The 25108-nt window shown below is 46.4% G+C and overlaps 1 protein-coding gene across 1 annotated transcript; it reads left to right on the top strand.

Moving 5' to 3' along the window:
* The first annotated feature begins 725 nt into the window (after positions 1-725).
* SALL4 (spalt like transcription factor 4) lies at positions 726-15227 on the top strand. Its single transcript, XM_032705272.1, has 4 exons — positions 726-906; positions 8475-11006; positions 11662-11969; positions 13075-15227. Exons 1-4 carry the CDS (start codon positions 837-839, stop codon positions 13501-13503), a joined length of 3339 nt encoding a protein of 1112 aa, XP_032561163.1. The 5' UTR covers positions 726-836; the 3' UTR covers positions 13504-15227.
* Positions 15228-25108: the final 9881 nt, after the last annotated feature.

The raw sequence follows: 25108 nt of genomic DNA, 5'->3' as shown, positions 1-25108 counted from the left end.
GGAGCAAAAGCGAAAATGATTCCACGATGTACTAACACAGTCAACTTAGCGCAGGAAAACACTTTCCAAGTGTTGCTTTATCACTTGTTTCAACTTTTTCACACGGACCTTTTACGTGTGTAACGTTTTTACTTGCTGTTAAAAATACCCTTGGCTCGATTTTGCCGGCTTCCCAGAAAGTGAGACTTTAAAGAGTCTCTAAACAGCTGAACGAACGCCAGCATAATTACGCGCCGTCTGGATCGGCTTTTAAAGCCCCTTGAGTTGCCCACCCCACTGGAGGACCCGTGGTTTGTCCGCTCCCGACTATCAGCGCTCTTCCCTCTTCCACCTTATCGAGTGACAAAGGGAAGAATTACCATTGTCCCGGGCTTCTCCTTGGTTGGGGGGGGGGGGGGCGCAAGTCTTTTAAAGCACAATGTAAAAAGCTCAGGTGAGGCAACAAAGGTATTGTCGGTGGTGAGCCCGGCCGGCTGTGCCGCCGGTTGTTTGTTTACTCTGAGAGGTGGTCGGTGCCCCCCCTAAAGCCGGGGGGGCGGCCCCGGCCCCCGCGGGACTCTCGCCTTTGTGGCCCGGCAGGGCGGGCCGGGCGCGGGGACTACATGGCCCAGCGTGCCCCGCTGCGCGGATCAATGGGGCTGATTTGAATAATCTGTGAGCCCTTGGACTCAGGCCAATCAGCCGTCAGGGACCCATGATAAATCGCAATGCATTATTGATAATCATAATTACTCTGACATGCGCATTCCGCCCAATGGGGGTAATTTCCCAACTCTAGGAATTTGTTGTGAAGAGGAAAATAATTGCTACTATTTTGCTCCCGATGCTGGTGCACCATGTCGCGACGGAAGCAGGCGAAGCCCCAGCACATCAACTCCGAGGAGCAGCCCCCAGATGCTGCAAGTGGTGAGTTCGGGGGGGGCGCGGAGCCGCCGCGGGTCCCGACTTGGCTGATGCGCGGAGGCGGCGGCGGGGCGCGGGGGGCGCTTCCCGGGGGGTTTTTTTCACCCTCGTGCTTCATCCCGCTCTCTTTTCCCCCCGCAGGCTCTGCCACGAGCCCGACCCCCAGCCTTCCCCAAGCTTTTTTGGGGCACTGAACTCCCCACGCCCCTGCGGAGCCCCGCGCGGTGTTGTTCTGCGGGGCTGAGCGGGGCACCTCGTTTTTTTTTGGGGGGGTGTGGGTGGGAGGCTCGGCTTTGGGCCGCTCCGGAGCGCAGCCCTGCGCGGGGGTGGCCGAGGGGTCCTCGCCCTGCCCGGCCGGTGGCCCCCCCAATGCCCCGCACGCACCCCCGGGTCCCGCGGAGCCTCCGCCGGGTCCCGCGTGGGGGGTGCGGGGGCCACCGGCCCCGCTACCGCCGCGCTGGGGGTGCAGCCTCATGGGAGGGGAACCCCAAAGATGCCCTGAGGCAGAGAGAATTTGGGGGGGTGGGCGGGGGGCAAACGGGTGGGGGGGAGCAGAGGAAGAAATTGCAGGCGACTTCGGAGGGGTAGGAAATGGCTCGAGTTCGGTTTCCTTGATCTATTCAGCACTTTTTCGGGAGTTATTTGAGGATTTTTGTGGGACTTTGGGGGGGGGGGGAAAAAAAAAGAAGGGAGAAAACCCTCCACGCTCGGACTATTTTTGTTGGAGATCACAATCGCCCTGGACCTTTTGTAGCTTGACCTCCAGCCATCTTTGATTTCCGACTTCCTAAAATAACTCCGGTGAGCTAATGTGGGGTGCGCGTGAGCGCTTTGTATTTGGGCGGCGTGGGGGACTTTGCCACCGCAAATCGCTGTCCCCTGTTTTGGGGAGGTCGCAGACCTCGGCCCTGCCATGGGAGACGAAGAAATTTTGGCTCAAATAAGCCCTCAGCTCCCGGTGGGGTGGGCGTGCAGGGGAAGGGCCGGCGCTCCCGGAGCGTGCCCGGTTCCCGCGGCGGAGCAGCATCTTCCCGCTGCGGGGGCTGGCGGCTCCCTGGCTCCGGTGCGGGCTCTGCCCCCGCTATCACCGCCCTCGGGGCCGGGGACGCTCCCGCGGTGCCCGTCCTGCGGGGAGGAGGGCACGTCCCGTCCCGGGTGGGGAGAGGGGCTGACCCGGGCTGCGTTTGTTCACAGTTGTTGTGGTCGTTGTGCCCAAACGGTTCTGTGTGTCCCCCAAGAACTTTCTTTGGTTCACTGCCATCCTTTAGGACTGGTTTTGTTTCCATCCCTAGAACTGATCAATACCCCGGCACGTTACAGGAGCTGCTTATTCCCAGCCCGCAGGAGGTTCGGGCTCTTTAATTTTTTTTTTTTTCCTCCTCCCCCCTTTCTTCTTTGAGTCGAAATGTGCAATTGTTGGGTCCAGTTAATGGTGACTTAAGAAACAGCATGCTGGCCAGAAGGCAATAAATCCCATGTTTAATGCATGACTGTTTTCCTTTGTGCATATGGTTAGGTTGGGGGATGGAGGTGATGTTTCCACATGTAAATCTCTGCCCGCTGCTGGAAAGGCACCTCCGGCCCCGCGCTGAAACAAAAGGGTTAATCACTCCTGATGCGGCCGCTGGGGCGGGGGAGGTGTGCGGGAGGGAGGGAGGATCGCTCCACACCGAGCTCTCCGGGGCAATGGCCAGCTGCTTTTTTGTTGTTGTTGTTGGAGCTTTTTTTTTTTTTTACCCCATTCTCTTTTAACAACCAAACCCTGGCTGAAATCCCTCTGGGAGCCGCTGCATAGGCCGGGGGACCTGGTGAAGCTCTAGCCGTGCCTAGGGGGGCTTCTCCTGCCGCTCATGGGGCGGCGGGAGTTTGGGGGTTTTGGAGGATCGGAGCTGCCGTGCGCTGCCCGGCCGGGACCTTCCGGAGCCGCCCGGGGCGGCGACCGGAGCAGGTCCCGCATTGAGCCCCGTCCTGCGGGATCTCCGCTCTCAGAAATACAAACCTTGGCTGCGGCTCCGATGGCTCGGACCGCCCGCCAATATCCAAAATAGTCCTGCTTATTCCCCCCTCCAGGTGTGCCCGTAAATAATAAATGATGAAGTTCTGTAACAAAGTCGAAATTCCGCGAGGATTTGTCTGGGGCATTATCGAGGATATACACATAATCGTAATAATAAAATCAAGCCCTTATCTCCTCTTTTGCAAGTGTTCCCTTTTTTCGCAAAGCGATTTGGGACCCACCTCTGTGAACAATGCAGCGGGTTAAAGTGTCCCGCGAACCTGGGGATCCATTAACAGGTCAAAAAATCAGCAGGTGGTCACTGAGGAATAATGCTACATACTGAAAATTAGCATTTCCACAAAGGGCTTGAAAATACCCATTGTGCTGGATCGCTGCCATTAAAAATCGGATTCGTTCTTAAAAATACAGTATCAAACTGCAACTTTTTTTTTTTTCTCAATGCGAAATTAGGCATTTACTTTATTTGAATCCCCGCTTCGTGCGCTGATCTCTGCAGAAGTGGAGAGGGGTGTTGAACTAGGAAAACCAAGTTTTGCGGTGGTTTATTTTATGTTTAATTTGGGTTGCCCGAAGCTGCTGTCGGGGGACAGGCTGGCCCGGCCCGGAGCCTCGGGGCGCGGGAGCATCCCCCGGGGTACTGCAGCCGCGTGAAGGGGGAGAGGGTGCCGGGGGGCGGAGGGGGGCGATGCCCGGCTTGTTTTTCCTTTTACGTAAGTGAAACATTATATTGGTTGTAGGGATGGAGCCCTTTCGCTGGGCTCGGCGGCATGTGACGTTTTGACAGAGCTGCTGCTCTAACCTTTGCCTCCTCCTGCTTGCTGTGGGTGGTAAGTTGATGTCAGGCTCACAATTAGGACTCTCATGCAATTGACCTTGGCAGCGGGGTTTGTGCCGTTTAGCTCGCTCTTAAACACTGTACTAGTGTTAAGTGTGGTCCGGGGCCGCCGCCTGCGCGGCTGCGGGAGGGGCGGCGCGGCCGCCGGGCAGGTAGGGCGGCCGGGGGGCTTTTGGGGGGAACCGCGGCTTTTGGGGGGGCTCGGAGCGCTCTGGGGCGAACTCGACAACACGCCACTCGTCCCGTAGGTGATGTGTGGGTCGCTGTTGGCTCAGGTGGCCGCCGGGGGGTCGCGGTGGCCCCGCCCGGGGGTGGCCGGGGCCGGGCGGGAGCGCGGGCCGTGAGTGCCCTCCACCGACCGGCCCCGGGACCTCCGCCGGGGCTCCGGGCAGCGCCCGCAGGTAACTCCAGCCGCTTCCCAAGGGCCGGCCCGGCGCTCGGGGGGCTCAGAGCCCCGTCCAGGCGCCGGCGGTCGGTCGGGAGCGGGGCTGCGCCCTCGGGAGCCGCCGCCTCGGAGCTTCACTTTCCCCGCGTGTTTTAACGCTTGTTTTGCTCCTCAGAAGCGTTTTATTCGCGATAGTTCGTTCTGTCTTCGGCCGAATATGTCGCTTGAATAGGTGGGTCGCCAAAAGGGTGAATCAGTAGGTAGATAATAAAACAATTAAAGTCTTGAGAGACAACCTGAAAGCACGCGAAATCCTGATTGTAGGTGTAACGCGTTTATGGTTCGTTCTTGGGTAGAAAAATGCAGCTGATGAATTCAGTGTAGAAAACATCAAGGCCTTTGGCATATTTCTGTAAGTAGGCAGTCAGTTATGTTTTACTTACTGAAGAAAGTGATTTTGTCATAGTTACAGTTAAATAAAATGCGTTAAATGTTGTTTGATAGTGGAAGAAAAAAGAGTGAATTTTTGGGCAGTTTGCAGTTCTTGGAAGTCCCGGATTTTCAGCTGGGAACAGAAAAAAAGCATCAGGGAAGCACGATGCCTGAGAGCAACAGGGAGCTGATGGCAGAGGGTTTCATGTCTAGGACTGGAGTGGAGGGTCGATAATCAATTCTTCATGAGTTAATTTTAAGCGGAGACGTAGGTGGTTTTGTTAACGCTAAAGTAAAAGTAGTGCATGGGTTGTAGTGTGTAGGGAAAGTAAGCTCACCAAAGGTATTAAAACTCCTGGAAAAAAAAGTGGGTGGGAAAGTTGAGCTCAGTTTCATCCCAATTCACGTGAACTACAGTTGGAAAAAGCAAGTCACTAATGGCTCAGTTGAGTGGCAGACCAGCAGCACCCTTCTTGAAATCACATCAAACCAGACTTATTTCACTCTTTTGCTGGTTCCCTTAAAAAAAAAAATAAATTATTCGAGCTGTGTGGATTTTATCAGCCTTTCTTGTCGATGACCGCCTTGTCCTACACAATAGTGGATTTTTTCCATCCATTTGTCAGTGATTCAATCTAACCCCCCTGCTGGGTTTACTGCATTCTTCTAACTTATTGGATAACTAGATGCTGAGAGATAACATTCCTGAAATTCGGGAGTGGGGAGATAAAAAAAACACAGTAGAAGTCCTATCCCTGGGAAGCCTTTGGAGAGGGTTAAGTGAAGTGCACAAGCAATTGTTGTGGCAGGGCTCTCCTTGGTAAATCCTTGTACAGTATGTGGGCAGAGCTGGTTTCTTGGCATGAAAACCCCCTGATTTCAGACTGTTAATTCATGTTAGTGATAACTGCTGAGGTTCTGGGGAGCTGAGGTGCTCTGATTGCAGCCCTTGGTGCCGGGGAGTGGATGTATCTAGAAATCAAGATGAGTTTTACAGAAGCTGTTGGTGTTTTTAAAGAAACAGTAAATTGATCCTTAGTTACTCCAGCTACTGCACAGTTACCCAGAGTCCTGCTTCTGAATTTATGTAAAATTCTTTATGAGATGGGGGAAAATATTATATCCACTTTTTCTGAGGTAGAAAGGAAAATAAGGCGTAACTTCCCTATTTGTCATTCAGCAAGTCATTTCAGGCTCTGAATTGAATTTATTTGGAGTCCTAAACTAGTGCCTGACTGTCAGGGGAACTGGAAACGAAAATATGTGACAGTGGCAGCAAGAGCTGGCAGGGGCAAGGCTCCCAACCTGCCTGCTGCTGCCCATCACAAGTACCTTCAGTGTACTGGAGTTTTCTTTCTCTTAGGTGGCAACTGCTGCTTGGGACCAGAAAAGTTACCAGAGCTCCTCAGAATTAGGAAAATGAGGAGCATGGGCTGTGCTGGAGGTTGGAAAAGTGGCATTGAATTTAGTGTGGTCTTATCAGTGGAAAAGTAGAAAAATAAGAAAGTACTATCAAGGGAAGGGAGATAAATGATCAGATGCTTTGAAGAAGTTAAAGTTTGAGGACTTGTCTAGACATTATCCTGGAATATCTCCTTGGGGGTGGGCAGGAGTCTTTGGTACAGACATATTCTGCTCCACTGGGAAAAGGAAAACCTTGAGGTTATTTTGTAACATGTGTAAACTGTATAGTTCAGCCTGGAAGATGGGACTACTAACTAAGGGATTTGGAAAAGAGATTTTCATGGTTTAGTATATTCTATGAAACACCTGTGTAATGGATGGAAACAGGAAAGCAGTGAAGACCTCTAAAGGCAGTGTACAGAGTAGTTCTGGAGGTCTGTTGTCTTTTTTTTCAACACAGGGACTTTCTTTCCCTTTATAGCTTAAAATAATCTGTTCTTGGTTGACTCTGTTGTCCAAGTTCTGAATTATGTACTACTTGTACTTGTCTGCAGACTAGATTTCTCTGTATGTTTTTGCATAGAGTTAAATCAATGTTAGAGGCATCAATTTAATGACAGGATAGGAGATACATGCTCTTGTTTCTTTCACTTACAGAAGTTTGGGCTGAAGGAGAGGGAGGAAAAAAGCATTTAATTCTCCCTGTTTAGATAGGAGGCATCCAAACATTTTTGATCATACCAGTTCTGAGAACCCTTTTCCTCTCTGTTCCAGGACTAGAAGTGTATGTGATTTTTTTTTTTTACAGATTTGGATTTATTGCTCTAGAGATCGTAGCAGAACAGGCCTCTGATGCTTGTGATGTTTTGTAACTGATCAAATGTTTATTTTTAAAAATAAACTTCAGCGTGCACTTTCTGCCACACAGCATTAAACCGTCGAAGTTTGATGCGTTGAATAGACATACAATGCTGTTGTTCAGCTAAGAAGTGTCAAGGTTTGCCATATCCTCCCTTAGAGAGCTTTTACACCCCCCTCAAACAGTGAATTGATGTGCTCGGACATCCTTCCCCTCCACCCTGCCATGTACAGGATATACACATGTATCAGATGTGTGGTTCGGTTACACCTCTAAAATGAAAGCCGCAAAAAGCTCCTGTGCTTGCAGAGTCTGGGGTTCCCCTTGTGAAATGGTGTGGGCCGGTAATGTGGGATCAGAGGCAAAGTACTGGAGCCAGGAGGCTTGAGAAGGACAGATCTCAACTCAGGTTCTCAGCGTGGTGCAGGTCTGGGGTGTGCCCCGCTGGGCCTGTTGGAGGTGAAGTTACTTAGTTACTGCGCCCTTGGCACCCGTCGAAATTACAGGAATTAATAGGAGTTCCGGGATGTTTCAGCTGATGGGGGCTGGAGTACAGCTGGAGCCCTTTCCCCTTCAGCTATAAAGCTTTACCTCCTGAGCACTCCTGCCCCCCCTTGCCCTGAGTACTGGCCTGCCTCGAGCTGGGCGTTGAGTTTGTTGTTTGAAGGATGGTGAGACTGAGCAAAAACATCCTGTTTTGCTTTAGAGTTTCTGTTAACCTCTATTCCAATTCTGATGTTTCCCCGAATGATTTTCTTTTTTTTGTCCGTGTGCAAACTCTGCTCAGTCCGTTCTGGGGGGTGCTGGTGGTGGAAGGGCAGGAGTGGACATGGAGCCCAGCTTGGCTTTTCCTGCCCCTTCCCAAAAGTGGGTGAGTTGCAGATGCAGCGAAACGGGGTCTGAAATGTCTTGGTGTGTTTTGCAAGCAGGACTTGTTACTTGGATTATTTGTTTTAATAATCACCAGCATCAGTGCAGGCTCATACCTATGTGTAGGGTTCTGTCAGTTAATCATGTCTTCTTTACTACTGTGTCTTTTTAGAGGTGGGGTTTTTTTGGAAGGTTTTAAAAGCTAATATTGGCCTTTTGTCAGCCCTTTTCGGTTGTAATTATTACTTTCATTATGGTGGAGTGCAAGTCGTTTAATACATCAGTGTACAATTAAGTATTGTTCTGAAGTTCCAGTGTTAACAATCTTGTATGAATTTTTGAGAGGTGGTTAACAAAGATTGAGAACCTGAAGTACAAACACCAAACAGGCTTCTGTGGTGTTTTGCTCAGCATAAGGAGGCTTTTTCTGTCTACCTTGCATTCCTTCTAAGGTGTTTTGCAGATACTGCCTTGCTGCACTGTTTCTTTTTACCTGTATAAAGGGATTTTGGATAAACCTCTTTTCATTGAGCCTTGTGAGAGTCTTTTTAGATTATTGTTTTTATTGAAAGCACAGCTGAGATGCAGATTTCGACTGCAGAGGGTTTGGCATCAAAATAAAGAGCAGGACTTGATTCATTTGCAAACTTGATTCCAGTGTTTTGTATCTTTTAGCTTGAAATTCAGGTGAAATCGGTGATCTTAAGAATAGTGAATACTCAGCCTAAATCTAGCAATTAATAATGTGACTTTCTTTTGTTTTAAGGGAGTCCACAAGACGTCCCAGGTGATAGAGATGGTGAAATGAGTTCCAAAAGGTGCCGCATGGAGGAAACTAAGATCTGTGAGAAATGCTGTGCAGAATTCTTTGTTCTCTCTGAATTCCTTGAGCATAAGAAAAATTGCACTAAAAATCCACCTGTTCTAATCATGAATGACAGTGAGGGAACAGTACCCCCTGAGAGCTTCTCTGAAGCTTCTCTAGGGAACTTTCCAAGTGACCGAATGGATAGCAGGACACGCAAGGACATTCAGGCAAAGGGCTGCACTGGTTCTATGGAAAAGAGAGAAGGAAAAATGGATGCTGAATCAGTTGGAGGAATGTACCTTAAAATAGAACCCCCTGTCACTCCTGCGGCTCCTGGGCTAAGCTATCTACCAAAATCCAAAGTACCAAACACTAATGTGACTTTGCAGACGATACGTGGCACTAAAGTGGCTGTGAACCAGCGGACCTCCGATGCCATCTCTTCCTCAGCAGCCAGTTTCAATGCTATCCCCATGATCCTGGAGCAGCTCGTGTGTTTGCAGCAGCAGCAGCTCCAGCAGATTCAGCTGACGGAGCAGATCCGCATTCAGATTGCCATGATGGCTCCCCATGCCCTGCATCCTTCTATAGCAGCTGCTACTGATCCACTAAAAGCTCTGGGCGCTCACATGTCTCAGCAGCTGTCGGCTGCTGTGGCTTTAATTGGACAGAAAGCTGGAAGCCAGAGCCTATCACTGGAATCCTTGAAGCAAGGAAAACTACCTCATTCTAACACTGGCATTGCAGCCGCCAGCTCGCTGGCTGCTGGGCTGTCCTCCTCCTTCCCCCTGAAGCCAGAGGGAAGCCGAAGCCTCCCCGGCTCCATTTCTCAGTTCCCAAATCCTTTGCTACCTCAGTCCTCCAACTCCGTCATCTTCCAGAATCCGCTTTCGGCCGTTTCTTCTGTAATAGATTCCTCAAAGAAGGGGAAGGGGAAACCTCCCAACATTAGCGTGTCTGAAAGCAAACCGAATGCAGAAGAGCCGTTCTTCAAACACAAGTGTAAATTCTGTGGGAAGGTCTTTGGCAATGACAGTGCCCTGCAGATCCACCTCCGCTCCCACACCGGAGAAAGGCCCTACAAGTGTAACATCTGCGGGAACCGCTTCACAACCAAAGGAAACCTTAAAGTGCATTTTCAGCGTCACAAAGACAAATACCCTCACATAAAGATGAATCCTTACCCGGTTCCTGAGCACCTGGACAATGTTCCCACTAGCACTGGAATCCCGTACGGGATGTCTGTGCCACTGGATGAGTCTAACCTAATTGTGGATAGCAAACCTCTCCTGACAACTCTGCCTACCTCTGCGGCCACGGGTGTACCTCAGACCATCTCCAGCCTAGCAGGCATTAAGGAGTCTCTGCCTGGTACGTTCTCAAGTGATCTGCAGTCAAGGCCGTCTCCAGAAAGTGAGGGTGGCTCCTCCTCATCGGGGGCAGTCGGCCATGAGTCGGGAACAGAGCAGAGCTTGAGCTCACCACAAGCCACCTGCAGTGTGAGCATCTTCCATGTAAGTGGGTCAAACGAGCAGGGCTCAGAGACGTCGAAGCTTCAGCAACTGGTTGAAAATATCGACAAATCTACTGCTGACCCCAACGAGTGCCTGATCTGTCACAGAGTGCTGAGCTGCCAGAGTTCACTCAAAATGCATTATCGTACTCACACCGGGGAGAGACCGTTCAAGTGTAAGATCTGTGGCCGTGCTTTCTCCACTAAAGGGAACCTTAAAACTCACTACGGCGTCCACCGGGCCAATACTCCTTTGAAGATGCAACATTCGTGTCCTATTTGCCAGAAGAAGTTTACAAATGCAGTTGTGCTGCAGCAGCATATCCGCATGCACATGGGGGGACAGATCCCCAACACGCCAATGCCAGAGAACACCTGCGACAGCGCCGATGTGGATCCTGCTGTGGCTGAGAAGAACGGAGACATCAGTCGCCCAGATGAGACTGTGGAAAGCATAGAGATGGAAGAGGACATGGACTCTCAGGATGGCCCCAGGAGTTCCTCAAAACCTCCTACTCCGTATGATGCACAATCAGAGTCGCCAGCCACGGCAGCCTCCTTCTCTGGTGTTACTGCTCTGGAGAATCAGATGAAGATTGTCACCTCTTTGAATTTGCAGCGGCAAAGCAGTTTGAAGTCTAGTGACAATGGCTCAGCAGAAAGCGATGGCATGACAAATGATTCGTCTTCTGTGGCAGGAGATCCAGATTATCAGAATGGCAGGAGTCCTGCTGCCTCTGAGTCCGCGTCTCTCCAGGCTCTGTCCCCAGCCAACAGCCAAGCTGAGAGCGTGAGGTCAAAGTCACCCGCCTTCAACAATCAGGAAGATTCAGGCACGGGAAATAAAACAGAGGGTCCTGAGAATGCTCCTGCAGAAATGGAAGGGGTCGTTGGTGCTTTGGATTTAACTTACGGCAATATTGGTCGGAAGGTCATTAAAGAAGAACCCGGGTTACACTTTGCAAATGGAGAATATGGTGAGTAATTCAAAATGCTGCTGGTAATTTGGGGTGGGGCAGTAGGAGTGGAGGAAATTTGTCTCTAAAAAGGACCAACAGGAAACAAAGCCTTCTCAGCTTTCCCCTCTTCTTCCTCCTCTGTTAGGATAAAGGCATATGCCCTGTTAAGTTTCCCTGACTAAGACTCAAAATTCAAAGACTTAAGTGCCATTATCTCCTGCAAGGGGTAGCATAGAGGTTCTTAAAATTAATAGAGACCGTGCTCTTAAGTGTATTTCATGGGCTCACCTAATACTTCCTTATATCTCTTTAAAGGTACACATTTGTGTTTTGTGGGAAAACTGCTTATCCCAAGAATGTGTCATGGAAACGCTGGAATCGTTTGTGGGCTTTTCAGGCTCTTTAGAATTAGGGTTCATGTTTATCTAAATTTGACCTGAAAGCAAGACTTTCTAGCTCATAAGCTCACCAAAAAAGAACAGGGGTGAACTGATTTGTTTTGGAGTATCCCAGGAAGTGCAGTAGCAGCCCTGTTGTGTGTCTCTGGAGGGCTCTGCAGATGTGCTCTTCAGGCTCGTGCAGCTCCACAGGCACGGCCTCTGGAGCCTTAGCCAGACTTAAGCTTTGAAGCAGAATGAGGTTGGGATAAACATTACCTTTGCTTTCTTTCCAGGTCGAAGTAGTATTCCAGCTGCTTTTGTCAGAGCCTCCCCAGCCCTGATAAAGATGGAGATGCCCAGCGATCGCCCCATTAGCACTGGCCATTTCATTGGCCCACCAGCTCTGTCCCCTGGGGTTGCCCCTCTCCTCGTGCCACGACCCAAGTTCTGCCGTCCCGCCAAACAGCACATCTGCACTACCTGTGGGAAGAACTTCTCCTCTGCCAGTGCCCTGCAGATCCATGAGCGGACCCACACTGGGGAGAAGCCGTTTGCCTGCACCATCTGTGGGAGAGCCTTCACCACAAAAGGAAACCTGAAGGTAGGTCATCTCTGTGGCGTTGATCTCCTTTGTTGGTGAAACTCATACTAGAGATGGAAAGACTTGGTAATATTTGACCTGTCTTTGGGGGCAACACTTCTTTTACTTCCTCACATAGTTATCTTTGACTGTTGTCTCTCCTTCCTGAGTTTCTTCACACATTTTCTCGCTGAACACTGTACTGAGGTTGCCTGCAGGTCTTCACTTCTGTCCTTGACTTTTGACTTTCCTTTTGGGATGGAAGGGAAGGCTTAGCCCTTACTAAGTAGACTGCTTTTTTCTTTTTCATTTGGATTTGGATGTGTCAAGACATAAACTAGACTGAATGCTACAAAATTCTGCCTGCAGAGTAAATGCATTACACTGCACTGCTTGAAACACTGTGAGATGAGGAGAGATTAAAACAGGATAATCCTGAGACAGCACAAAGTACTTGGGGATTGTGTCTAAGCACTTGCTGAAGAAGTGCTGTGAATCTGTCCTTGTTGTCAGACGAATCTATTTGCCCTGTGAGGGACTTGCAGCTCCCTCACTCTTAGAGAGGCTTCTCCCTTCCCATGAGAAACTCTTCAAGTTCCTCAGTCCTCTTGTATAAATGGGAGATAAAATACTTATGAGGAGAGAAAATACTCTGCAGTTTGCAAACAGTCCCTTGCTGGAAGCATTAGCAAAATGTGGTATGGAAAATTTCAGCTTAGGCAAAATCTTCCACATTACTTAGTGTTTCTCTTCCAAATTACTTGGTGGTTGTTTTTCATTAACCAGCATTTCTTTTGGTATAGTCTGTTCACAGCGGATAACGTGGCTTTTATTTTGGGGGAGAAAGCGGCATCTTTGCCAACTCCACTTAAAATATAAGTGTAAAACACAGTCCTATGAGCCCTTGAGCAGTAAACTCTAGAGATGCATGGTAATGTCAGTGGAATGACTGTTTTACACATGCCAGGAACGGAACGTTGACAGGAACAACCCACCTTAAACACTTGCCTGAATGCAAATATGACTTCTTTTGGGCAACTTGCCTGTAAGCAAAGTAGAACTTTGTTATGCCATGAAAGAGCTGCAGTAATAATGATTCTCTTCACTTTTTGCCCCCCTCTGGAAGGTCCATGTGGGAACTCACATGTGGAATAACTCTGCCAGGCGGGGAAGAAGGCTTTCGATTGATAATCCCATGGCTCTGCTGGGGAATGATCCCAAGAAGATATCTGAAATGTTCCCAAAGGATGTGTTCCCAGTGCCTCCCTCAGCGAGCATTGACCCCACGGTGTGGAATCAGTACGCAGCAGTGCTCAGCAATGGCATCGCCATGAAGACCAACGAGATCTCGGTGATCCAGAGCGGTGGTTTGCCCACCCTCCCGGTCACCATCGGGGGTGGCTCGGCCATAAACACTGCTACAGTCTCCAAAATAGATGGGACCCAGTCTGGGACTGGTTCTGAAACAGAGAAGGCCAGTGGTGCTGCTGCAGACAATGTGCCAAAACACCAGTTCCCTCACTTCATGGAGGAAAACAAAATTGCTGTTAGTTAAAAACTCTAGTGAAGTCGACGTACAGAAAGAACAAATATATATATACACAAACATATATTTTTAAGAGATTCCACTTCAGCCTCCTATTTTCCTATTGACGTGCAAATGATTTTATGGTTGTCTTTGTAAGAGTTGCCCAGAGTACAATCATGATATTGCTTTGCAAATAGTAAATAATAAAGATTAGGATTTCCTTCTATTTGGAAAGATGCGGGTCTTGCAAAGTAGTTCTTGCGTGTGACTTTAATGTGTACAGCCTTACAGAAGTTTCTACAACTTGAAATTCCAAAGGTTAGAATATTTACCTCTGTTTAGAGTGATACTTGGGGGTTTTGAATAGAGTGGAAGCAACCTACTGTTGATGGAAAAGCTTCTATTTACTGATGAGAAATGAAAACTATTAATGCGGGTAAATATCCTAGAATGTCTGCTACCCTCCTAGGAAGAATTTTTCTGTTTGGATTTTTGGCTCTGTGTGGTTTCTGAATGTACTTTTTACTATAATGGCTAAAAAAAACTACAAAAAAATTTTTTTAATTACCTTTTTTTTTTTGCCTCAGAAGTTCTATGGAAAGAAAGTTGCTGTTTTTCTTTAGTCACTGCTCCTAAGTAATTAATTCTCTGTGTTGTTGACTGCTGCTTATTTAATACTACTACTAGGACAGTCCTTCAAGTGTAGTGCCAAAATTCCTACTTCCAAAGATGTGCAGTTTTTCCTAGATGTTTTATTTCAATACCAAGAGCCCCAAACAAGTATGTATATACTTTTTTTGTTTCCTCTTGAAAGGGAAGACTTGCCTTGGGAAGTCAGGTCTAAAAGCTCTGCAAGGAATCTCACGTGACTGTTGCAATTAGGCATGGGAACTGGTTTCCTTAGCAAGAGACTTTTTTATTTTTATTTTGTTTTTCATTTGGGTAATTTAGGAGATCAGTCTGTGTAAACCTGTATTTAAATATGAAGTATTCATGCTTAGGTTAAATGTTTTGTGGGTTTTTGGATGGCATTCCTACTCTGGTCATTAAGTTTCTTGGTGGTCTGTGAATTTGCATTCTACCAAAATGGTAATTAATGATCCATGTGTATTGTATGAAGGTTGCTGGGATAGTCATCTGGATTCTAAGTTATCTACCTCATTTTTTCCTTTTGTAGTTGTAGTGTCTATTTTTCTATTAATGACCACTGTAATGACTGAGATTCAAGCAGATGCTTCCATGCACTATCTGAAACCAAAACCTGATGTATTAGTGGAAGCACCTGAAGAGTTACTGGACTGACCTTTCACAATTCCTCTGACGCCTGCTGGAACTGGATGTGTAATGGGATCTGAACCAGACTGGAAAGTGAGCATTTGGTATGGAAGGACTGAAGGATGGAAAGACATCTCGCTGTTGACTGCAGGAAATCTTCAAGTCCAGTCTCTGTTGTGGAAGGCCCCAGAAATGCAGATTACCAAAAGTTTGTGTAATGTTGTTGCACCTGATTCTTGCTTATGATCTCTGTATGCCGAGTTGTGCCTTTCCTGCTGGACTTGTAAGTAAGAACATACCAGTACCTGTTTACACTGTAAAATGGATATTGTTACATAGACCATGCAAAAGGCATCCCAATTGTCATGTTTCTACATTGTGAATGTATGACTTTTGAGAACTCTGTAGTTTTGAGTATCTACTGAAGCATTTCTGTTGACATTTTTGAGAATAAATTTTGGGATGGCTTTTTCACACTTAGTGCTTTAATTTTTCTGGCTAAGCTTTTGTCTCCTGAGGAGTGAGTTCAAGGGGCAGAATGCTGTCTCACTCCAGGGACTTGAAATCCGTGGCTTTAGTTTGTTGCTTTAAACAGGAACCAGGTAGGAGTGGAGTGGTCTCTAGATCCGTTCCTTAGGAACAGCTGGGGTTTGATACAGGGATTGGTACGTGCCAGGGATGTTCATTTCCACACTAGAATAGAGTGACAGGAATATGTCCAACAATTCCTGTACTGTGATCACCCTACAAAGGGAAAAGAGTATTAAGTTGTCAAATTGCCGGTGCCTGAAGACACTGGCTGCACAGAAAAAGGATAAATATCTTCCCCTAAAGAGCAAAGGAAAACAGTTCTGAGAACAGCCCTGATATAGTGGAAAAGTCCTGAGGTTCTGATCCTTGCAACTTAAAAACTAAAAAATGTATTTTGGGCTTGGGAGGTAACAGTGGAGGAAAATGGTGCAGAAACTGATGTTTCCAGCACTGCAGCTGACTGCACAATATTTGGGAGCGCAAAGAAAAGCAGAAAGGAAACACTTGTTCTCTAGGCTCTACCACCAAGGTGAGAAAAGGTGTGGGGAGGGCAAAATAAACATAGGAGCAGAAGGAAAGATAACAGCACACAGGGGATATGCAGGAAGGTAGAAAGCATTCAGTGCTTCACTAGAGCATGAAGTTGTTTAAAAGCAGCACTATAGTCCCTGGGTGCAAAATACTTGGTGCAAGAGGAGACGTGGCCCTTCTCTGCTCAGGAAAACCAAGGGATTAGAATCTGAACCCCAGTGAGGAACACAGCAAGTGGTGGTAAGTAAAAACTACACTATACAGTGGGGATAGTGTGCAGCTCCTGAGCTTACAACCTGCTTTGAGAGCAGTTGTTGCTCTGGGTACCTGGATGGGCTTGGTGATGGAGCTGCTGCTCTGTCCCTTCAAACGGTGGGCAGGATTCCAGGCTGGTTCCTCACGCTGGTGCTGAGGATGTGCTGCCTGTGCAGGATTAACTGCAGCAGGATTCCAGGCTGGTTCCTCACACTGGTGCTGAGGATGTGCTGCCTGTGTAGGATTAACTGCAGCAGGATTCCAGGCTGGTTCCTCACACTGGTGCTGAGGATGTGCTACCTGTGCAGGATTAACTGCAGCAGCTCGAGGAGCAATGTGGTGGGAAGGAGGAGGAGGTGGGTTTAGAGGAGAGGTGGATCATGTCAGAAGACCTGCCCTAACTGGGAAATTGCTCTCCAGCATGGGGCAATCATGGGTATTGTAAGAAGGGCCCTGGCTTCAAAAGAACCTGTGATAAAAGGCCTGCTCTTTGCTGATAGCTCGACACCAAGTGGTACCATAATGCCATGAAAATATGTTGTTAGCAGGAGGAAGAGAGCAGTTTTCTAGCAGGAAGCCAACACAACCTGCTGTCCTGGGGCTTTGTAACTTGGTGGTACCTGTTGATGTCTCCTCATCCAAACAGCTCCTTAGGTTTAGGGTCCCTTTCTCCCTTAAATATAGACTCTGCACTTGTGCCATAAGGGCTGAGCACACGTAACTGCTTCACCTCAAAAGCTGCCAAGCTGTGGGGCTCTGCCTGCCTTTTCATGGCTGTCTATAAGAATATAATTACATAATCAGACCTCTGCTGCCTTTAACTTGGTCAGCAGGTGGGAGATGACAAACAAGGGAGGAATTTTTTAAAGCATGAGTGCTGGTTTAGAAATAAAATGTCAGGAAACTGATGGAAACCAGGACAGCAAGAGGTTTTGGCAAGCAGATGTATGATATCCCTGCAGCAGAGGGTTACTCAGGGGAATCAGGTTGATTCATCCAGCACCTGCCTTGGCTGAGTGGCCAGCAGTGAGATCAAATGATGTGACTTGGCATCATTTGATGATGCCAAGAAACACTGCAGGCCTTTGCTCTCCAGGCCACCGTGTCAAGTGCTCGCTGTGCCCAAAGCTGCATCTCTGCTCAGTGATGAGGCAGCTCCTGCTGGAGCATGGCAGGATCCCTGGCTAAGCCCCTGCCAGCAAGTCATGGATCTTATCACAAAACATGGAGAACGGGTAGGACTATCCCCCATCCCCACAGCAGAAGCAGGCTGTGCCATAGGGGTGTTTCTGCTGGAGGGAGCTGCAGGAGAGACTATTTACAAAGCACACAAGACTGGGAATTACCTGCTCTCCACCTGCAAGGGCTGAGCCGACACCTGAAACTCAGCGTGGTAACTCCCCACACTGGCAAGTGTGTTCAGTTTACAGTAAGGTTGCATCTGAACAATTAAAAAAGACAGCTGATTCTCCTCTTTCCTTTGCTGATGTAAATTAGGAACAAGTTACCGAAGCTAATGTAGCTCCAGTGGTGTGAGAGCAGAGTGAGCACGGTATGTGTGCTGTCTCTGCTCATTAGCCTCTCTTCTTGCCTAAAGGACTTTCTTGTTCTTATTTGTTATTGCTTACTTTGCTCATTGTGCAGAGGATTTGCAGGCTGTTGCTTTTGTTTAAGTAGCATATTTGCTTGCATGAGCTGAGGTAAACAGTGGCTTACTTCGAATGCTAAATTTGAACCTCAAAGTTGTATTGCTTCAGAAAGAAAAAAAAGCACATTAGCTCTAACGTATTAGCTCTGATATTCCTCTGAAGAAAGATTTCTTTTAACCTACCCTTTCTGTTCAAAACTTTCCAAAAAGTCAATGGGAACTTTGAGGAGTGAAATTTGTCTGACAATCATGTAGATAACCAGCTCTCCTGGCTGAGCTCAGTGAGGCCAATTGCCTTTCCACAGCTGGCAGGGAGGAGATGGGAGCCTTCCTGGGCTGCTGATAAATACAACGTGGAGCAAAGGGTGAATGACCACTGAACTTGGATCAGCAGAGGGGAAAGGACCTGGCTGAGGTGCTTATGCTGATGGGATGGCAGAGAGAGGCTGAAACAGAGGAAAAGGGATGAGTACTGCATTGATTTTTTTTATTTTTTTTTACTGTTTACTGCTGGGTTTGCAGTCTGTTTGAAATCAAGGAAGGCAATGGCTTCTATCTGCAAAATACCAGCTCAGGCAGAAAGCTGCCTTACAGTCTGTGTGATCCCATGTGGTTACTGCTCAGTGCTGAGGCTTTTTGGTGATTTTTGTGTAGTGTGCTCAGCCCAGAGGGCTTTTCTCTGTGTGCCCTTCCCAGGGGCTCCCTGGTGAGGGCTCTGCAGCGTTGGGGTGTGGGTGAGCTGGACTCACGTGCGTTCGGCTTCAGCTCACATTCACCACTGACCTAGAAAAGCGTCTGGCACTGCACGGCCACAGCAGGACAGGAAACAACTCGGGGGCAGAGAAAAGAACCAGCAATTACACACTCCTGGAGCCTATTACCATGTTATCTATTTCGTTATCCTATCTTCTGTTTTCTGCACTTTAAGTTAATTGCTTATAAAGGGCTGTGTTCTTTGCAACATTTTGATTGCTGTTAATGCCACCAATACTCAAAGCTGTCTGGTTTATTGGTTTATTGTGCCTGTTATAACTGGTGGTGTGCTGGACATCCAGCCAATCAATGGCAGCATCCTCTCCTGTCAAACTCCTTTATTAGCATCTCTGTTGTCATATCTCACAGTCCAAAGATCGACTTCTCTGACTTAATTGCTTCATGCAGAAAATGTCTCAATTCAGAATGAGAACAGGTGATTCTAATCATGGGCCTTATTTTCCCGTACTTGGTTTTGGCAAAATCCAGACATGACTAAAGATCTATGTAAAAGTGTCTCTAAAAAAACCCTGAAAAAGCAAATCAAGTAAAATTCACAATGTCTAGTGCTGTTTTATAAATGTTTAGTCAAGCATGGAATCTAAATCACAGAATCATTGTGATTTAGACCCCCAAGAAAGACCCCCAAGACCATCGAGTCCAACTAGAGAATCAGTCCCAAAATCTTTTATGCACATTATCTTCCTAGATACTCACTTGGCTTTGCAGTCCTGTGTGTGTGATGACAGAGGATGCTTTTAAACTGAGGTAGCTGAATTGGCTTTACAGCCCTTCACAGTCCTGTAGATCCACTTGGCAAAGTTTGTTTTAGAAAAATTTGTCTCCATGCAGTCTAGATGTTCAGAATACCAAACATAGCTTTTTAAATATTTTTTTTTTGACATGCTGTTTTTTTCCCCATGAAACCAGTTTGATTACTTAGGTCCTTAAAGTTCAGCACACATTCAGGTGATTTACTGCTTTGGAGTACCTAAATTTCTGTATATATTAAAAGTACTCCACCCCTCTTAACTCATGATGTCCAGATTTGGAAAACATAAAATTTGCTCATTACTTATTCTTCTGTTTCCCAACTCAATTCTTTCAGTCATAAATGAAAAATAACCACTTTATGTAGGTTTTTTTGTTTAGGTTTTTTATAAAATTTAGAAATATAAAATGTGTAACAAATACCAATTTATTTTCACTTTACAGCTTTGTGTTTTTTAATCACACTCATGAGATGTATAACACAAAAACAGGAGCCAGATCGTTTCAAGAGCTAACAAAATACAAATACAAACTACAAATGAGAGTACATTTGTCTAGAAAGCCTTTTTCTTTCTTCATTTCTTAGATTTGACAGCTGTCCTCTCTGAACGACTTTTTGACTACTGTGGTTTTAAAAAGAAGGTACTGAAGGGTCGTTTTCTTCTTGAGCCACAACATATAATTATGGAAGAAAAAGATCCTGCACAAAGAGTGCACTTCCTCAGATCAGCGTGAGCAGTATCTGCTCTCAAACTTCATTATGAGAATGCCAAATGTTCTCTCCATAGCAGAGCCCATGGCAGTAGGAGCTTTATTGTAGTTTCCCTTAGCAAGTGTTGATGGATTTATGGAGGGCTTCATTAAATATAGGCTTAAAGGATATCCGCTATCGCCCACTTGTCAAAAGGAGAAATAATATCAAAGCCATGCGTGCAGATCAGAGCTGCAGGTGTTAACAGTGCATGATAATCTGGGAGTGTTTAACTCCCCAATTAATTGCAGTGGTCTTGTCTGAGCCCAGACGTTTAAAAGATAAATTTAAAAGATGAATGCACCTCGTGTAGGCTGGGGGCACATGTACAATGATACCACACTGCTAATGGTTCGTGTTTCAGCGTCCCACTTTGTGTTTCTTTGCTCTGAAATGCTCCTTTCCCAGTGCCGGCTCCGTGTGCGTGTGGAGCTGAGCCTTGGGAACGGGCAGCTTTTGCATGTTTGCTCTGATTTGGAGGGATTGAATGTCACAGCCCAAGCTTGTTTCAGTACTGCTGCGAGCAGGAGTGATGTTTCAGCACGCCAAACCCACCTCTCTGCTGGTCACTGGTGGGAGGGAAGTCAGGAGCTTGGGAGATCCTGCAGTGTAGGAGCTGTGCTGCACAGCTCCTGCAGGGCTGCAAGTCTGCAAACCCTTAGCAACCAAATCCCCGCTCCTGCCCACTGCCTTCCTTACAAATGGTGCAGCTGCAAACACAGCCCTGAAACAAAGCTCCAAATACCCTGTGCAATGGGCTACACTTTCAGGCAAAGAGGGTGCACCCTGGTATTTGTAAAACGTGCACTTACGAAATCAGATAATAACAGGTACAAAGAATAATGGCACAACTCCGATTGCCTGTGGAATCATAAACATTTTGTTCAACCAGTTGCACTCCTTTAATCTGAGCCGGCTCCTTAGATGTCAGAATTATCTATAATTTGGTACTCATGCTTAGGGAAAAAAACTAAATGTGGTTCCAAAACTGAATTAATCTTTCAGCATATAAAATGTCAAACAGAATATCATTATTATGACCTTCCTCTGTGTTCATCAAGGAAAAAACCCAAAGCTAGAGTCCTGTTCATAAAAAAGCTCAATTATTTATTTAGTAGCACAGCTATAATGGAAGAAAATTTATAGCACATTGTGGTAAATAGGTAATGAGCACAATTTGCAAGTGCATTGTCAAAACCACCCATCCATTGTTGGAGTGGGAAACTGGCACGAGGACTTGCTCCTTGGAGGAATATGGGCACACCCCCAAAATACAGTTTATTTACATGTTCTTTAATCAGTGGAGCTTAGAGACCTGGATGCATTTGAGGATCAGTGAAAGCCACTGGGAGGCATCACCTGTGGGTGAGGAGCTGCTGTCATGGGCACAGAGGAGGAGACAAAGCCATGGGGACAAGGAGGTGGCAGAGCTCTGTACCACACAGGTACAGTGGAGAACTGGAGGAGAAAGGCAAAAGATAAGGCTGGAAAGGTTTCCAAAACCACCGGGAACCATGATGGTACAGGGCCATGGACATAGAAATTTCTGTTTGATTTAGACACACCCTGGAGCCAGTTTTGTTCATAGGCTGTGCTTTGCCAGATTGAGTTTCATCTTGTCGTTGTGAGCTTGAATGTCAGATCACGAGAGACTGAAGATCATTCAGTGTATAAAACATAAGTCTACTGGCAAAGCAAGTGCTTGTGCTGCCTGCTCTGGGAAAAGAGGTTAAATCATCCCAATCAACAACTTGGTAGATTTATACAACCCTTCCTATTAAAAATGAGAGCTCAACCTCAATAACCAGTTTCTGGGTTTGAAATGGGATTTACAATGTGCAGAGGTGAGAACACTGACAGCATTTGATGAACTCTCCCTACAGGACAACCTCAGAGGAGGCCAAGTGGTTCAGAACTGGTTGTGAGACAAATCTCTTGGCGGGGATGAGGGGGGAGCAGGGAGGGGTATAAAACTGCTTGCTGTGCTGTTAATTTAATCATCTGGGGGGGAAAAAGTCCTAGGAGAAAAAAAACAAAACACAGATAATGATTTAAAATGATGGAAAATAAATGAGCTCCTTTTAATTAGCAGTGATGCAGTATGAATTTTGCAGCTTGCAGGGCTCCTTTGTGAGCCTCGAGTTATGTGCTTGCAAAATTAAAGCATCAGAACAATCCAGTGGCATCAGAAAAACCAAAATAGGTTTTATTTCACTTGATTTAACAAATCTAACTTCCCAGTTCTAGGCTAGAGGTTTTCCCTTGGGCATTCCTTGTCAACAGGCAAATGAAAATCAAAGGCTTGGAAAGCAGGAGAGCTTGTACCTGCTGTGAGTGGTGAAATCACAAGTGAAATCTTTACAGCAAAGCTAATGTTATGCCAAAAATACATCAAGGAGTGGGTTTAGCCCGTTGGGTTACAGCCTAGTCTAGATCCTTCACAGTGATTTTCTAATAAAAATCCAAAGTGTTTCAATACAAAGCAGAAAATCAGAGTGCCCGTAAGGGAGGCTTTGGAAGTTTGTTTGGCTCCTCAGATGCTGTGTTAGTAAGTCTGCAGGCTGCAGTGCATCCCTTTGCTCTTCTTTTAGGATTCCTGGGACTGAGTCAGTCAGTTGTTTGTCCTCCCACGTTCTTGGATGTTGGAGTTGGGCCATGTGCAGAAATGACAGGGAGGAAGTTTAGCTGCTCCATGTAGGATGTCATTAATTTCTGTCTGATCACAAAGTTATCAAGGGCCAAAAGGTGGTGCTTAAAAGAATGATGAATGTTTTAAAATTCAATGCCATTTTCACCTCAAAGCAAATAACAGTGACATTTGATAAGTTTTATTTTAACCAAGGCTGGAGGCTAGGTTTGGCATTTCAGCCAGGTACAGCATCAGGCCAATGGTTTTGTGGCAAGGGTGTGAACAGTTTGGGTCAAGTACAATGTCCTGGTTAGGTTCTTCAGTTGCTCCTTTTATTAAATCAACACTTCCAGTGAATTCTATCATCCTATCTTTTCTTTCATATGAAAAAAATATTTCAGATGGTGAATATGAGAAAAAAATGGAGTAAATATGTTTCATGAGCTGAAGTGTTTGTGGGAGGAGAAGGGATTTCTGTTTCTACTTCAATTGTCCCCATGAGGGGATAAGAACAGTAGATTGAGAAATAAGAAATTAAACCATGGTATTACTTAATTGAAATACAGCCTAACAGTCAGTTCTACATACAGTTTTGTAATAAGACAGCCCTAGTTAGGATGGCATTGGAAATATCTGCCTAAACAGTCTCAGTGCTGGTGCCTGAAGCTGGTGTAACTCTTCATTACATTGCTGAAATGTCCTCATTACAAAATGTTAGGATGACTGCTTCAACTGTAAGGGAAAATTAAATGACAATTGCTGGTGTAATCCACAGTGTAACCTGAGCTAGAGCATAGTGAGGGCTGGACAGAAAAAAGCTGCCCAGAAATTCTGATGTGACTCACTCTTCTTTACTCCTCTTTTTTTTGCATATATTATTTTGTGTTATTTTTTTAATAGTCTTCATTTTTCACTGGGAAAGTACTATTAACTATATTTAAGATTACCCTGAGCTCATTTTAAGATATATGCGAACATCCCTCATCTTAAAGAAACCCAGCCAGTTTGATATATGCTACTTTTTAGTATGTTTAAAAAAACAAAACAAAACAAACAAAAAACCCAAAACAAACAAAAACAAACAAACAAAAAACCAAACAAAAAAAACCAACAAACAAAAAACAACCAACCAACCAACCAAAAAAGATTATTTTGAACTTACACTTGGGCTTACCTACTCGTCCTCTGCTGTTGGTTATTGTGCTTGTGGTGTTTTAGTTCTGCAGAGCCTTGAGGTTATTTGTTAAATGAAGGGGTTTGCAGCCTGTTTGTAAAGGGATGAGAAATAAGCTGCCCATGCACTAGAAAGAGGTTCAGATTTTTTGGTGACTGCAGTGTGAGATTGTGAGCTGGATGTGCAGATCGTATTTCATACGATCATTACCTGCACTGGGCATTTCCTCCGTCTCTAGAGGTGCACCAGGGTAAATTTGGGTGGTTTCAAACAGGAAGAAGCTTCTCTGGCACGAGTGGCAGCCCCCAGCGTGTTTCTGCCCTCACTGCCATGACAGGTGGTGCAGGTGGTGAGAGCAAACTTGGATGGGTGATGCCCACAGGGCTGGAGCCTCTGCCCAAAGCACCCACAACAGCCACCTCCACAACTACTGCTCAGTGCAGACAGGGCTCCAGAAAAGGTCTGCCACTCCCATTGTGATTCCCCTCAAGGTAAATCCGCCTGAAGAAGTCTTGGATCCAAGCCCATGCCCTCCCAAGGCTGCAGGACTCTCACTAGTGCTGTCTGGCTGCTCCCAGGCTGTGTTCAGCATCCAGCTCTCAATGGGATTTGATTGGAATAAATAAATAAATTGAGGAGCTCTTCCAGACAGATGTTTTCTGTAAAACCAGCCCTATTTGCAGAGCTGATGTTGAGCACAGCCACAAAGAAAGTGTTAGAGGGGAACGTGAGGAAGTGATTTGCAAGGGGTGGGGTCTGGTACCCATGGACCTGCTGTGACACTGTGACACAGGGCCATCCTCACCAGTTACACAACTGGAAGTAATTTTTTCTTTGTTACTGTTACTGACATTTTTTTCAGTCACTTGATGGTTTTCTCCACTGACACGGTTCTGGTGGCTGAGCAGATACCATTACCCTGTTAGACTTCCCTATTTGTGGTTTTCTAGATGTCTTTAGCATTCCACATTGTAAGAAGGATGTGTTATATGAATATTTGTCTTGACCAATTTTTTTCCTGATAGTATCACTAGGAGAGTGTATTTCATTTGAGCAGGACCGTTGCAGAACCAGTTTCTCATCTGCCCTATGAAATATGTCTCTGTCACTGGGAATTTTGCTTTTCATGTTTGGAAGAGTGAATAAGGTCAACAGTACAAAAGGTAATGGGTTGGATATGAGCAGGTGTGCAGTGCCTAAAAGATTCTTTTGATTTCTTGTTTATGGCAAAGAAGAACATGAAGATATGGAGATGGTGGGAGGAGGATGCAGTGGAGGTAGAAGAGCTGGAGTGAAGTGAGATGAATGGATGGA

This window comes from Chiroxiphia lanceolata, chromosome 17, assembly GCF_009829145.1.
Source record: "Chiroxiphia lanceolata isolate bChiLan1 chromosome 17, bChiLan1.pri, whole genome shotgun sequence".
Taxonomy (NCBI): domain Eukaryota; kingdom Metazoa; phylum Chordata; class Aves; order Passeriformes; family Pipridae; genus Chiroxiphia; species Chiroxiphia lanceolata.
The sequence above is the reverse complement of the archived record's forward strand: the minus strand, read 5'-3'. Positions and strand labels throughout refer to the sequence as shown.